General features: G+C 42.0%; 1 protein-coding gene across 1 annotated transcript; it reads right to left on the bottom strand.

Moving 5' to 3' along the window:
• Nucleotides 1-3,175: 3,175 nt before the first annotated feature.
• On the bottom strand, nucleotides 3,176-8,212 carry LOC136441163 (glutamine synthetase-like). The gene is made up of 6 exons (XM_066437263.1): nucleotides 8,097-8,212; nucleotides 6,536-6,717; nucleotides 4,406-4,714; nucleotides 4,141-4,268; nucleotides 3,819-4,018; nucleotides 3,176-3,649 (listed from the first exon to the last, which is right to left on the bottom strand). The coding sequence occupies exons 2-6, from the start codon at nucleotides 6,705-6,707 to the stop codon at nucleotides 3,349-3,351; spliced, it is 1,110 nt and encodes a 369-aa protein (XP_066293360.1). The 5' UTR covers nucleotides 6,708-6,717; nucleotides 8,097-8,212; the 3' UTR covers nucleotides 3,176-3,348.
• Nucleotides 8,213-13,461: the final 5,249 nt, after the last annotated feature.

Consider the following 13,461-nt stretch of genomic DNA (forward strand, 5'->3'; position numbering starts at 1 on the left):
TTCCCTACCGGGATAAGGCTGTTGACGAAAACAATTTGGAGGGGTGGGGGTTTCGATGTACCCAAGGAGGTTAAAATAACTTATTTTAACCTCCTTGGTGTACCAATGCCACTGGTCACATCTTAAAATTATAAAACTATCAGATAAATATTAGGGTTTCTTAACCGGAGAGAACATCAATTGAAGAAGCCGTTAACGCGTTGTAAGCTGAATGAATTCGAACACATGTAGGTGTTATAGATTTGGAAAGTTTAGTTTGGAAAGTATCAACGTATCGTTTGCGTACTTTGTAGAGCTAGAACATGGCAGAGACTTCATTTCACAGGTACTAGGTATCTGGATGACTCCTAGATTATAATAGGTATGCGTATTTAAGTCATTTCCGTTCTTTAACACATATGTACACATATATGTGGATCTGAAAGGGGGACGAGGTCGTGTAGGGGGTTGTTATCTTGCAGCGTTTGCTTGAACAGTTTGAAGCTAGCCTCCTCGCCTCGCGACTTGAGGGTGGCGTGGGTATACTACCGGTGATTTGGGTGCATCATGCCCTGTCCGCTTGGCTGATGATGCGTAGAACTCGCCGTTGGACTCGTTTCATTGCACGCTGCTGTTCCTTGCTGCACCCAACAAGGACATGTCCTTTCTCAATGCAATTCAAGGTCCGACTGGACGTTTAAGGGGGGGGGGGGGGGGAGCCCAACACTTAACGACAGGCAGTAAATTTCTAGCGAGGTCCAATCAAATGGCTGTCAGCAGGTCACCGAACGTCACCGACAATTAGCCAATGACGGCCAACAAAGCCAGTCCTTTAAAATGCAAAGTAGGCAATTAACGCCAATCTACTGGCACGCGATGGGCAAGAAGGAATATTTCACACCCTTTGTCCGTCGATTACTGGTTCATTGTTAATAGCGGCAATACATTACGAAGTAACTTTTCGTGTGACTTGCAGCACATGACTTTTAATCCTGCTTATGTAGAGCAGAACTACGCACTGAACAAGTTTTAAACATCGACACGACCTGACTACACAACGCCTTATATTTGATAATGCAGTATAGCCATAACGCCACGCTTCGGAGAGAGCATTTTGGTTTCTTTAGCATGGTTAAAGTTCTAAGCTGTAGCACTTCGTATCATGCATTTTCTTTAAATTTTATGTACGGAAATAATGTTTGGTGATAGACAATGTGACATACAAAACTTAACATTTATTGCCATCAGAAAATACAGGGAAGTAATGTCGCTTTCGTGTTTGGCTGACAATAGTCTGCGCCTGTATAGATTCGAACAAAGGTAAGTATACAGTGTCGAAGGAAAAACAAAACTAGATGCATAGGTAATACATAATATGATAAACAAAAGCGGGTTTATCGGCTCTTTTGAATAATGCCATATGCCTGCGACTGGCTCATCCCTCACTGTCGCACTCTGGATTCGTTCTTAGGTGACTTTGCCGGAAAATCCGTTCAATGTCTTCTCACGCCGGCAGTCGGTGATTTGGGGCCTCACAATGTGCCACAAAATCCTGACCCAAGACTAGCTTGGACTTGATTTCCCTCCATTTCTGTACGCGGCCCGTCTTTGAGAGCTTGCTTTTGGTGGGAAATGTTGGGTCGATTCGAAGACTTTCACCCTCGTCGGGATCTATTCCCTCCCGCAATGACCGCTCTATTAGCGCTAGTGCAGCGCCATTGAAGCTGTAAAACTTCATCTCTTCAGTCTCTTCGCGTTTTGGTGGTGAAAGTTAACTTTACAAACTGATAGATCTAGATCTAGATGTATACGTATGGAACAACTATTTAAACCTCCTTGGTATGGAAGTAGTGGGAATAACAACTCAAAGGCGCTTGGTTTGAGTTGATGACATTTACATAAGACCAGGGGTGTTAACAACCCAAAACTCGACCGTCATTGGCTAATTGTCGGTGACGTTCGGTGACCTGCGAGCAGCCATATGATTGGACCTCGCTAGAAAGTTACTGCCCGACATTTAGTGTACACGGGGGGGGGGAGGCGGGCAGGTATACAAAATCAGACGTCAGATCTAGATGGTACGCCCTGTTTTCAAACAGTTCAATGACTGTTAAATGCAGTTTCGTGCGAAACGCAGTAATTTTCAATTTATCTTTAAAACGTAGACGAAGAGTTAATGGGGTGGACATTCTTTTGTTGTTAACAAGTAACTACGCAAGTAGGTGGCATTCCTTTGGGGTCACGGATGACAATGTTGTTGTCGCCTAAAAGGGCCTACTAACGTCATATCCTGTCGCCAGGCAGTTAAGACCAATAACGTCATGGCGCCGTCTGCTGAGAAGTTTTCTAGCACGATCCTTAATTTCAATTTTGCATTTATCGTTGTCAAATATCATTTAAACTTATAGCCTTCGTCACTTACTTATATCATTATGTACTTATATCTGAACTTACTTCTAGAATGATAGCCTTGTCCTTTCGTCTAGACTAGGTTTTACCCTGGGGTTTATGTGACATACACAAACACAACAAAAGCATTCAAATGTTATTTAACATAAATGTTTATTCAGACTTCAATCAAATAGACTTTTGGGAAGTAAAAACTACCTATCCTATGCGTAGTAAAAAATAAATAAGCAAAACTGTGGAGAGCCAGATATAGAATGGCAAAGCCAACCTTGGATACACAATTCCTGCAATTTATGAACCTGTATTGCTGAGTAGTATAAAGCCAGTTAAAGTCACAATCAATGCAGCTTTTTATCAATTTGCAGGTACAGTAGAAGCAACAGTTTTAAAGAGTTGTGTGCTAGATATACCAGACTGCAATTAAGGTGATACACCGATACCAACAGCCTTAAGTTACAGCTACATGAATATATGCCAAATATTAACAGCAGTTTTACAAGTTTCCGTGTGTACACTGTATACATGATAGTGTTAAAGATGACATACAGCACAAAATAAACACAGACCCCCCTCCCCCCAATCTTTCCCAATGTCAGTCTGAGGTAATGTACATAACCTATGGACTATTTTTTACTAATCCCCCCAGCCCAGAACAATATTTACAAGATATTCCCCGTATTTCTTACCAACAATATAATCTATCACTCCCTTTTATAAACACTTAAGTATTCTGGTCCCATTTCAACTTTCTTCAAGGTAAAATAAACACTTGCTGGCTTAAGTGGCCTTCATGTCAATTCTGTACCAGTTAAATCAGAACTGTTTCCTTCAGTTAGATTGTTCAAAATCCCACATACTCTTGACCAGGTGAATATTCTTAACAGAGTTTACAGATAATTTTTTAAAAGACTGTAGACATGATTGTAGAGAGGTGTTCTAATGTTCCTTACACAGATCTGTTTACTTCTTCTCGGTCTCCCCCAGAACAACTGTACGCACAATCGCTTCTGTTACGAGGTACGGGTCACAGTTGGACGAGGGGCGGCGGTCCTCCAGGTATCCACAGCCGTCCTCACCCACGTGGCGAGGTATTCTGATGCTGGCGCCGCGGTTGGCCACGCCGGCGGAGAAATCGTGGATGCTGGAGGTCTCGTGCAGACCGGTCAGACGGCGAGCGTTGTCGGCACCCTGCTTGGGGTCGTACATGGCAATGTGGTACGCATGTCTGTGGGACAATCTCTCGATGGCCTCTTCAATGTCCCTAAAAAGACAAATTCATTTTGGTTAGACATTTATCCATCACACCCCTATAGATGGTATTACCTTACTGAAAAGTCCAACTAACTCTACTTATAGAGATAAAAAATTGCATCAACATATCATTGTGACACTATTATCAGAATTCTAATAAAAAGGACAATTTTACATACTTGATGCCGCCAGCGTTCCTCATGCCGAGTGTTGAGAAGTTGGTGTGGGCACCGGCACCATTCCAGTCTCCCACCATGGGCTTGGGGTCGAAGGTGACGATGACGCCGAAGTCCTCTGCCACACGGTGCAGGATGTAACGAGCCATCCACAGGTGGTCGCCCATGTCAATCCCCTCACACGGCCCAACTTGGAACTCCCACTGCACGGGAAATATCAAACATCAGTAAGTCTTCATGGTTCAAATAAACAGTGACAAATCTAACAAGTAAGTACATGAAAAAAAGAATAAAAAGGAGAGCAGTGAAGTGTAATTGTCCTCACCTGAGCAGGCATGACCTCAGCGTTGCTGCCAGCGATCTTGACTCCGGCGTACAGGCAGGCGCGGTAGTGTGCCTCCACGATGTCACGACCGTACACCTTGTTGGCACCAACACCACAGTAGTAGGGTCCTGAGAAACGTACAGTTTCTGGTTAGCAAAATTCACAGCACAACATGTTCTTCTCACATATCTACAAAAAGGTATAGGTTAATCTCATAACATTGAGGACCTAGTCAGAACCTCTAGAAACGATGTCTCAAACCTACCCTGGGGTCCAGGGAATCCCTGCTTGGGCCAGCCAAAGGGGTGTCCATCGTGGTCCAGGAGGGTGTACTCCTGCTCGATACCGTACCACGGGTGGGAGTCTACCGACGCCTGCATGGCCTCGTTACACTTCAGGCGGTGGTTGGTCTCGGCTGGCCTCCAGTCATACTTGAAGACCTCACACAAGACAAGCTTGTTCTTCCCCAGACGGAAGGGATCTCTGAACATGGCTACAGGCTTCAGGTACATGTCGCTGTTAGAACCCTCAGCCTGTCCTGTGCTGGACCCATCAAAGTTCCAGGTTGGCAGTTCTGTAAACAGCAATAGAATAGTACATCTTAATATCACAATATGTGGTGAGGGCTGTAATTCAATATCTCATTTTTTTTGCAAGAGTTAACAAAACAAAAACCTTACAGTAGCACCTGTTTCATGTAATCCTGACTGATTCAAGTTATTTTAAAATGTTTAGGCTTCATGTGCAAAAAAAGTTAAAAGCAGATCAACCATTTCCCCAAGGGACATAAAAATCACTAGTTTTTCAAACAAAAATTTCAGATAAGAGATGGAAAACCATGTGTCACATTTTTCCTCACTTCTGCATATTATCTGACACATTTCAAGGGCTGTAATTTTTCACATGCAGAAAACTCATTCCCCTAAATATTATTTTGAGTTATTTGAGGACTGGTCTTTCAAATCAGACAAAAATTAAGTTGTCACGTCTTATTTCTATTCTGTACTCAGATTGTATTCAGGCCTGTTTAATCAGTATTTTTTGGCACAAGGACATCTGTGCGGTTTAAACATTGCCACTTGTTACACCGACATGCATCAGGATGTTTGCTCAAGACCCGGACACAGATCACAAGATACTGTAGGAACCGGTACCAACTGGAACAGCTTAGAGCTTGACAGTAGGATAGCCTTTGTTGTACAGCTATGTGGGAAAATCACAATCTTTTCCCAGGAATTTACTTTGCCTTTAGCATTGAAAAACAGCCAAAAGTTGTTCACGGCATGCTAGCAACAAGTCCTACAGACACAAGTCCATTTGCCAATAAGTACATGCTGTTTAACTATTTGAATTAGAATCCCTCAATTGTTCCAGCAGTAAGACAATTTACAATTGTACCGTAGTTAAGTAAATCTGAGTTGTCTTGACTGAGATAAGTGGTACATTAGTACATGTTTGAATCATGACTAGCTCAGCTGATTCTAGCTTCATGTAAACATCAGCATATTGATCCATTATGCAGCTGTGTTCATTTGTACTTAAGTTGTTGCCTATAGAAGCCCTTGTACTTTGCTGTGTCAATAATGTGTAAGCTATAATGACGCAACTGCCACCAAAGAATGTCCACTTGAATGTTGGCACAAACCGTTGTATGGTTGGCACTTTACTGGTTTTATGGTCACACCACCCTCCCCATGAATATTCCTGTTTGTTCACCCAAGATTGCATCACCCCGCTCAATTCTGGCCAGGTCAGTAGAAATGGGTCTCAAGGGGTTTTACTGCGATAAACAACCTGGAAAATCAGCTGTTATCTAATGAAATGGTTTCATAGTCACACTGCCCTCACTGAATATTCCTGTTTGTCCACCTAAGATTGCATCACCCATATAAGTTCTGGCCAGGTCAGCAAAAATATGTCTTTGGGGATATACTGAGAAAAACCTGGAAAATCAGCTGTTATCTTAGGCGATACTTCCACACTGGGGGGACAAAATGGGGTATTGCATCATGCTGTTTGACTTTTTTTTGTGTTGAACAGTTCACTGACAGAGAATCAAATCTCTGACTAGATCTAGCCCAAAATGAATGAAATAGATTCAGACTTAACAAAATTTCAAATTTGTTCTTCCTAGTACTGTAAGTGCATAAATGTTCGCGGTTTTCGCAGTGAACGCAAACCTAAAACCATCACAAAAAGCTGTTCCATTGTGACTGCAGCGCTACTATTGTTTCAAACAAACTAAAAATCACCGAAAAACACTTCATTTTCTCCCTACTGCGAACTTAAATCCCAGTGAAAATTTCTGCACTTACAGCATAACAGAAAAATCATGCGTACACTGGAAGTTACACAGACTAAGTGAACCAGTCTATGATATTCAACACCAACCTACCTTTGATATCTTTGGGCTCTGTTTCCAGTGTTCTTGTTTTCCCACGCAGTCCTTCGCCACTGCCGTCGATCCACACGTACATGGCCTGAACCCGGTCGCCCTGGTCAAGCTTCATGTACCGGTCAAGGACCGACTTATCGGTGGCGGCTGAAGGTGTCAGTGATAAAGCCATCTTGTGGTTTCTAAAAAGTAAAAGAGATCAAGATTGTGTTAGACTGCAGGAAAAATACCGTCAACACTTCGACATGTTCTGTCATTTGTTCAACCTTCCTGACCGCCTGATTTTATAATGAAGCAAACTTTTTTTTACACAATCGTATCAGTTCTGTGGAGCTCAGAGGATGTCATCCATGTAATGAAATCAGTATGGCCTAAACTAGAGACAAGGGCAAAATCATAATGGCACCAGTGTAGACTGCAACATTAAAATCTTTTTTTTGATTTTAAGGATTTGACATGGAATCTCGATAAATAATGACTAAAATAAATTGGTCCATGTGTCGCTTTGGGCTTTTGATTAAATGGTTTGCGATAAAATTTGGGCCTGAACGCACTAAACAGGAGGAACAGTGGGCTAGGTTCAGCCCTGTTGACAAAAATTGAGAATCACTATCCAAAATTATTTTCTACCTGTAAAATACTAGTATTCGGCATTGAAAGTGAATCAGTATACATAAAAGGTGTAAATGACACTTCAGTGATTCACAAGTTGACGACTGAACGTGGAATTTTCCTCCACGTGGAACATACTTCTTCAAAGTAATCTATCTCAGCGCATGTACCGAGTGTTGTCTCTGATTCAAGAAAGATATCAGTTCTTTTGTTAGTAATTTTTTTACAGAAAATATGTGGTAGGGATCCAAAATTCGGCAGAAGTATTCTAATTTCTTGACTGCGAGGATAAGCAGTGTTTCTGTGGCGAAATATGAGGGAAGGTCGCTTTCGACCCGCCTGTATTTCAGTCAGCGAAGCGTAACAAGCTTTCCGCCATAATTCATTTCGTGTCTTGAACCAAGGAGGTTATATATATAACCTCCTTGCTTGAACTAAAAAAAAGGAGAGAATTTCTGAATAAGGAAAAATGTTTTCAATGGTACAACTACAAGAAACCTTCAGCCACATAAACGTCGGGACACAAATTAGAAACAGGGTTTACCAGACCGGGGGGGGGGGGGTGAGGCTAAATTATCCGACGATTTTGGCGGTAGACATATTTTGCCCGCCAATTTCCTTCAAATCCAAGCCGCCAGTTCAGAGAAATAGAAAGGTTTATCCATACGTCTCAGACGGGATTTGAAACAGATTTTAAAGCCCCTTTCTCTCAGGAATATCGCTGCCAGTCCGTTTATGTAAGTGTAAACCTGGACTTTGGTCTCAGACCATACAAAATTTTCGTCTGGTCAACAAATCCTGGCAAACAAGATAGCCAAGCCGTCGTCTGACAAACGTCACAGAAACGTCTTAAATTCCACAAAGCGCAGTATTTTAAGAGTAAGGAGGCATTGTCAAGAATATATTGGCAAAAATATGAAAATTGACAAACAAAGAATACACAGCTTACCTGTTTGCTAGTTACCGTACAACTCGGCTCGCAGTCAGACTTGGAATGAATCAGACGGAGGAATGGAAAGAACCCTTGTGTGTGCTGTTCACGTGAACAGACCTGATCATGCTCAGCTCTGATTGGTCAAGAGGAAAATAGGAACCGTGATTGGCTGATAGCCTAATTACCACTCACTTAGCACGTGGGAAACCACCGCCCTGACGTCAGGGAATTATGGCTTCTGATTGGTTCAATATTTAGCTTCAAACTTTTTGGCGCGAATTGTTTTACTTTAGACATAACAAAGAAGTTCGTATCGATTTTTCTTTAATCAATAACGCGAATTGTCGGAGTTAAACATTGCCTTCTTACTCTATTTTTTCTACTGGATTTTTCTCACCAATTATGTTTTGAAATAACTAAAACGGCGAATGCTCGAATGACTATATTAAAGCTCTTGAAAGTAAAAGTTTGCCTCAATTGATGAAAACAATAGAGGGTCTAACAAGAATAAGATGCTGTAGAATTAGAACAATCACAAAGAGTAGAGTTAGATATACATGTCCATTGACAGTGCTGTAATGGAACAAAGAAGAAATCATTTTACTTATGCATAACTTAGTTACTTTAGGTTAGAAAATAGTTTTTTAAACCTCTTCTAACCTCCTTGGTTGCATAGGGTTATATTTACGATGATAAGAATCGATTTCGTTTACAAAAATAAATCACGGAAGCTCTCTGTAAACTTGCAGGGCACGCCCAAGCCGTTTTGAACCCACACCGTTAACCTTAATGGACAACACGACCCCATTTCCTAGAAAACTTGCTGACATTGCCTTATAGCACAGAGGTTATTTCCAACCGGGCCAAGAGGACCTCCACCCCTACATGACAATCTCGACTATTTGGGCTCCGACCCAAACTGCCCGAAGTGCAAAATATACAAACACAAACTCTTTTTGACTAGTGTCAGGAAGTGATTTGAAGATCATTCGATTTTCTTCAAGGTCAAGATCGCGATTTTGAGAAGAGCGGAAATTTACCGGCTGTATGCTCATTTCAAGAAGAAAACAACAGTGATCAACAATGACACTGGAATACATTGCTGCCAAGGACAATGTCGCTGTTATGTGTGAAAACCAGAGGTTGGTAGAGCAAGGGTGTCAAGAATTTGTTGAGCGGCCTGCGCGATCATAACTTACTATTCAAACCATTTGTAAAGTCCTGCAGGTCACTCCGACACGGTGTCGTTCAACTTTGCTCAGGGGAATCACCATAACAGACCTGGACTGGCTCCGGGCAGCTAGTTTAAATAGCATGGCGGGTATTTTTGTGCCTTGGTATCAGCCGGAAAACATTGAAGGATAAGTTTCACTAGAGTAGAGACAGATATCTTTCTAGGGAAAGCACCATAATAAAAGCATAATATACCTTGCAGTGCTACTACAGTTGTATCTGGGAATATCAAACACAGCACTTGAAACATGCCACTGTACAGTAACAATATATTTTTCCCTTTTGTTCGTCCGTTGTTTGGGCTTGATAGAAGTTTTTCCTAGCAACTAATTGAATTGATTTTTTAAATGCCATACATTGCTTTTTTTTACCGTACCGAGTTATGTGACTCAGTGATCTTACCAAGTCCTTACAAGTTATAATATTGATTGCTATCACTATCTCGTGACCAAATACTTCTCTCTAATGATTGGCTAAATCTCTAATTCTGGTTGACAGCTGGAACGGTCTATTGAACTCTATTCCATCATATCACTGCATGACCTTGCAGCTGTTACCTGCAGCTGACAACTCAACTATATACTCATTGCCTTTTTTCAACACAAATGTTGTATAGAGAGACCATAGACCAACCAAGGATCGGCGCGCAACACTAATTATACAAACAAAGCGATCGAAAGTTTAAGAAAACTTCTGAGTTCTATCTCGTCACGTGGCAACAAGAGATGTAATTTTGCTGAGGGAGAATTTTTCTGACAGCTGCTGCAGCATGTGCTCATCACGAGATTCCTGAGGTAACTGTAGATACCGCACGTGTGACGTCACGACCAATCACGTGCAAGGTGAGTATATCCCCCGAGATGTCGGCTGGAGCTCGTGATGGAAAAACACGCCAGTATCATTTCATCCAATATAACCTTGTGATATACAACCAGTCTCATTGCGTGCGCTGTAAGTCTAATTTTGGTGACGGCTTTAGGTCGACTTGCGTGATCAAATCTTCTTAACTCAGCGCAATCGATAATTTCAATAATTGCATCGTGCAACATTACAATGTACGTACACGCCATGGAAATGTCTGCATATCGGCTAGAAAAGCAATGTGTTCTTAACAAGTACACGATACAAGGAACTTTAAATTGGAAGATGTTGATAGTCAGAGTACAGTCTGCATATAACTACTTTCTAATCGGCGATGTCCTGCCCAAGATATGCAGCACTTGAGCCATCGGCGGAAGAAGACCAATTCCTCGGCTATGTTATATGATTGCTTTAACTAACGATTTATCGTAGCATTTAAATGAAAAATTACGGTTACATCTATATGTTCATAGACCATGAATGAAATATAACAATATGCGTGGAAACAAAGGTGTTTAGTCGTAATATATTATTTGCACCGGAAAGTCTCACAGCAGCAGATGTTCGAAAGCAAAATCATGACGTTTTCTAGCGACCGTTTCTGTTACAAACTTACCTCAGGAACGCAAAACAAGAAGGCAGAAAAGCTTCTCCACTTTGCGCATGACTTCTAACATCTGCTTGGAGATTTCAATTCACATCAACTCCGTGCACGTGAATGTCTGGTGCGTCATGTCGTTACGTCAGATGACGTAAATGACGTCCATTTAATTACCACTGATTTTTCAATTACCCGCAGCGACGTATATCCACCAATGACCTTAACCCCATTATGACGCACCGGAACTTACGTCAGAAGACGTTCCTATCTAATATACAGCTTAATTTTCCGGTTGCCTAACCGTTGGGTATTGATAGAGGACGGATAAGAACATAATTTGTAGGCTGCACACGGTTGAATACCAGTCAACTGGTAAATTGCTTTTATCAATATGGCTCTATTGAATAGAACCTCCAATCTTTTACCAAAGTATCAGAATGCCATTTGAGCACCGTTCACTAACGAAATAAAGTTTACATAAGATGTACGATATGATCTTTGGCAAGGTGCAATATGCCCTAGTTACAACTTTTCGTTGCTCAGTTGGCACAGAAACTTTGGCTTTTATGTGAAGCTTTCTTGATGCAACAAAAAGTATACAGTGACTTTCGTACGGTAACTATAAATTACAAAATAGAAATACAAAATTGATACCAAAATTCTACAATAAAGGCTTAAAGGAGTGAATCTGTAATATATTGTTTAAATCTGGTGAGGTCGGGAGCTTCAGTATATACCTTTTCTACTACTGTATATAAAAAAGCAATAATCTATGTACAGTATTAACCAAGTTGTACCAAAATTCATGTCAACTCTTGTTTATGCTATCGAGTCTCTTGAAAGGCTGTTGTAAGTGACTGAGAAATGTGAATAACTTGTTACGTTAGACATAATTTCTGGAGCATTGCTTTTCATGTAACCTACGTGACCATGGTTTCTGTTTATCCACTGACGGAGTTGGGGAGAGGGGTAGGGGCGAGGGGGTGTACACTCCAGCAGTATCCTATCACGGCACCAGTATCGATATCAGCTAGTGTCCATATTAACTGTTCATTCAGTTCAGTGACAGATGCTGGTTTGAGACACGTGCTAGCTATCATACGGCAAGACTATGTAAAGGGCTATGCATGCTTCTCTATTTATTAGGTCATCATATCTTATGTCAAGAGCAATGTGATACTGATACAATACTGATACACGGGAACAACATAAACCAAAGTTTACTATGCAAGGGGTTTAGCTGTATGTGTGTGTGTGCACGACGGTGTGTGTGCAGTGCATGCGTGGCGGTGTGTGTGCAGTGCGCGTGTGAGTGCGCGTGTCACAGTGTGTGTGTGTGGGGGGGGGGGTGCTATCACGCCCACTGCGGCCCAACGAAGACGTCTCTTCTTGCCGAGTGGGTCAAATGACTAAAACATTTCAGTGGCCCGCAATCTACAGTAGGTCAGTATTGGAGGAAAACCGCCAGAGATTCCATACCTATATTAATCATTCCCCAGCCTGTCCGCCAATAATCGTGACCATATCATATTCACAACATGAGATGCCAAAAACTCGAAGTTCCGCTGCAGCGCCATAGAGAGCCGCTAGGAGAACCATAATCGAACCTGTCCTACGCTTTGTCAACACCTGCCGACATACTAAATTTCATAACAATCCACCAATAGCATCTTGTCGTTAAATAACAACCACCCCACCGAAAACATGACCTTCTTGGCGAAGATAATTCATTACTGGAAATTGAAGCCCCAGATTGTCAATGACGCAAACGGCTAAAGCTATTAAGTACCGCACCTCGCCCTAAATCAGCTTATCTGGTCAGGCTGTGGTAAGCGGGATTACGTATGAAGCTTTAGTGGCGTACGTCCCACGCAAGTAATAATCCGACAATTCCGCTACGGACCTGGATTCACAGATGAGCAAGCTGTAGCCTGGAAACCATACTGTCGGGAGCTCCCCGGTTTCTCTGCGGGGCTGGGAGTGATGCCCGCCCGCCAAGACACTGATTAGCCCGCCCGAGGGGTAGTTAGCTCCCTCCCGGTAGCGGCAAAACTACGGTGGCTGATAAACTAGGGTGGCTGCGAAACTCTATATGGCAGCTAAGACAGACTGATAGAAACGGGTCAGACTGGGCCCGGTAAAACACACCGACCCGTAGAGACTGGGACCAGACTAAGCAAGCGGTAGCTTTCCTGAGTTTATGCGCAATCACATGAGCATTATAAGTTCAAGTTACAAGTTCATGCCATTATGGTATACAATATATACCTCTGGGTTATTGCCGAAACCAAACAAAAGGTTATGTTTTCCGGTGCCGTTTGTACTTGTACGTACACGTTATTTACTATGTACATGCATGTGGACAGCTCAAGATGTCGAGGATGGATTTTTTAAATACTTTCGATCATAACTGAGCCAAGTACCAAGATATGGGCATCCTGTGGTCATGATTTTTCGGTGGTAGATTGATCTGGGACTCGATCCCGAGAAGGGGTGCATATAGTTTTGGGCCACCTAGCACAATTTTTGGAACTGCAGTCGGCCTTAGCTGTTTTTGTTGGAAGAGGGGAACTGAATGACTTGAAAATGCTAATTATACAAATCTAAATCTAAGTGTGCTCTATGGGTTATATGCCGGTTTTCATTTCTGAATTAACATATTCTCTTTTACAGCTTCTAGATCGA

The sequence above is a fragment of the Branchiostoma lanceolatum genome, chromosome 9 (assembly GCF_035083965.1).
Source record: "Branchiostoma lanceolatum isolate klBraLanc5 chromosome 9, klBraLanc5.hap2, whole genome shotgun sequence".
Classification (NCBI taxonomy): Eukaryota; Metazoa; Chordata; class Leptocardii; order Amphioxiformes; family Branchiostomatidae; genus Branchiostoma; species Branchiostoma lanceolatum.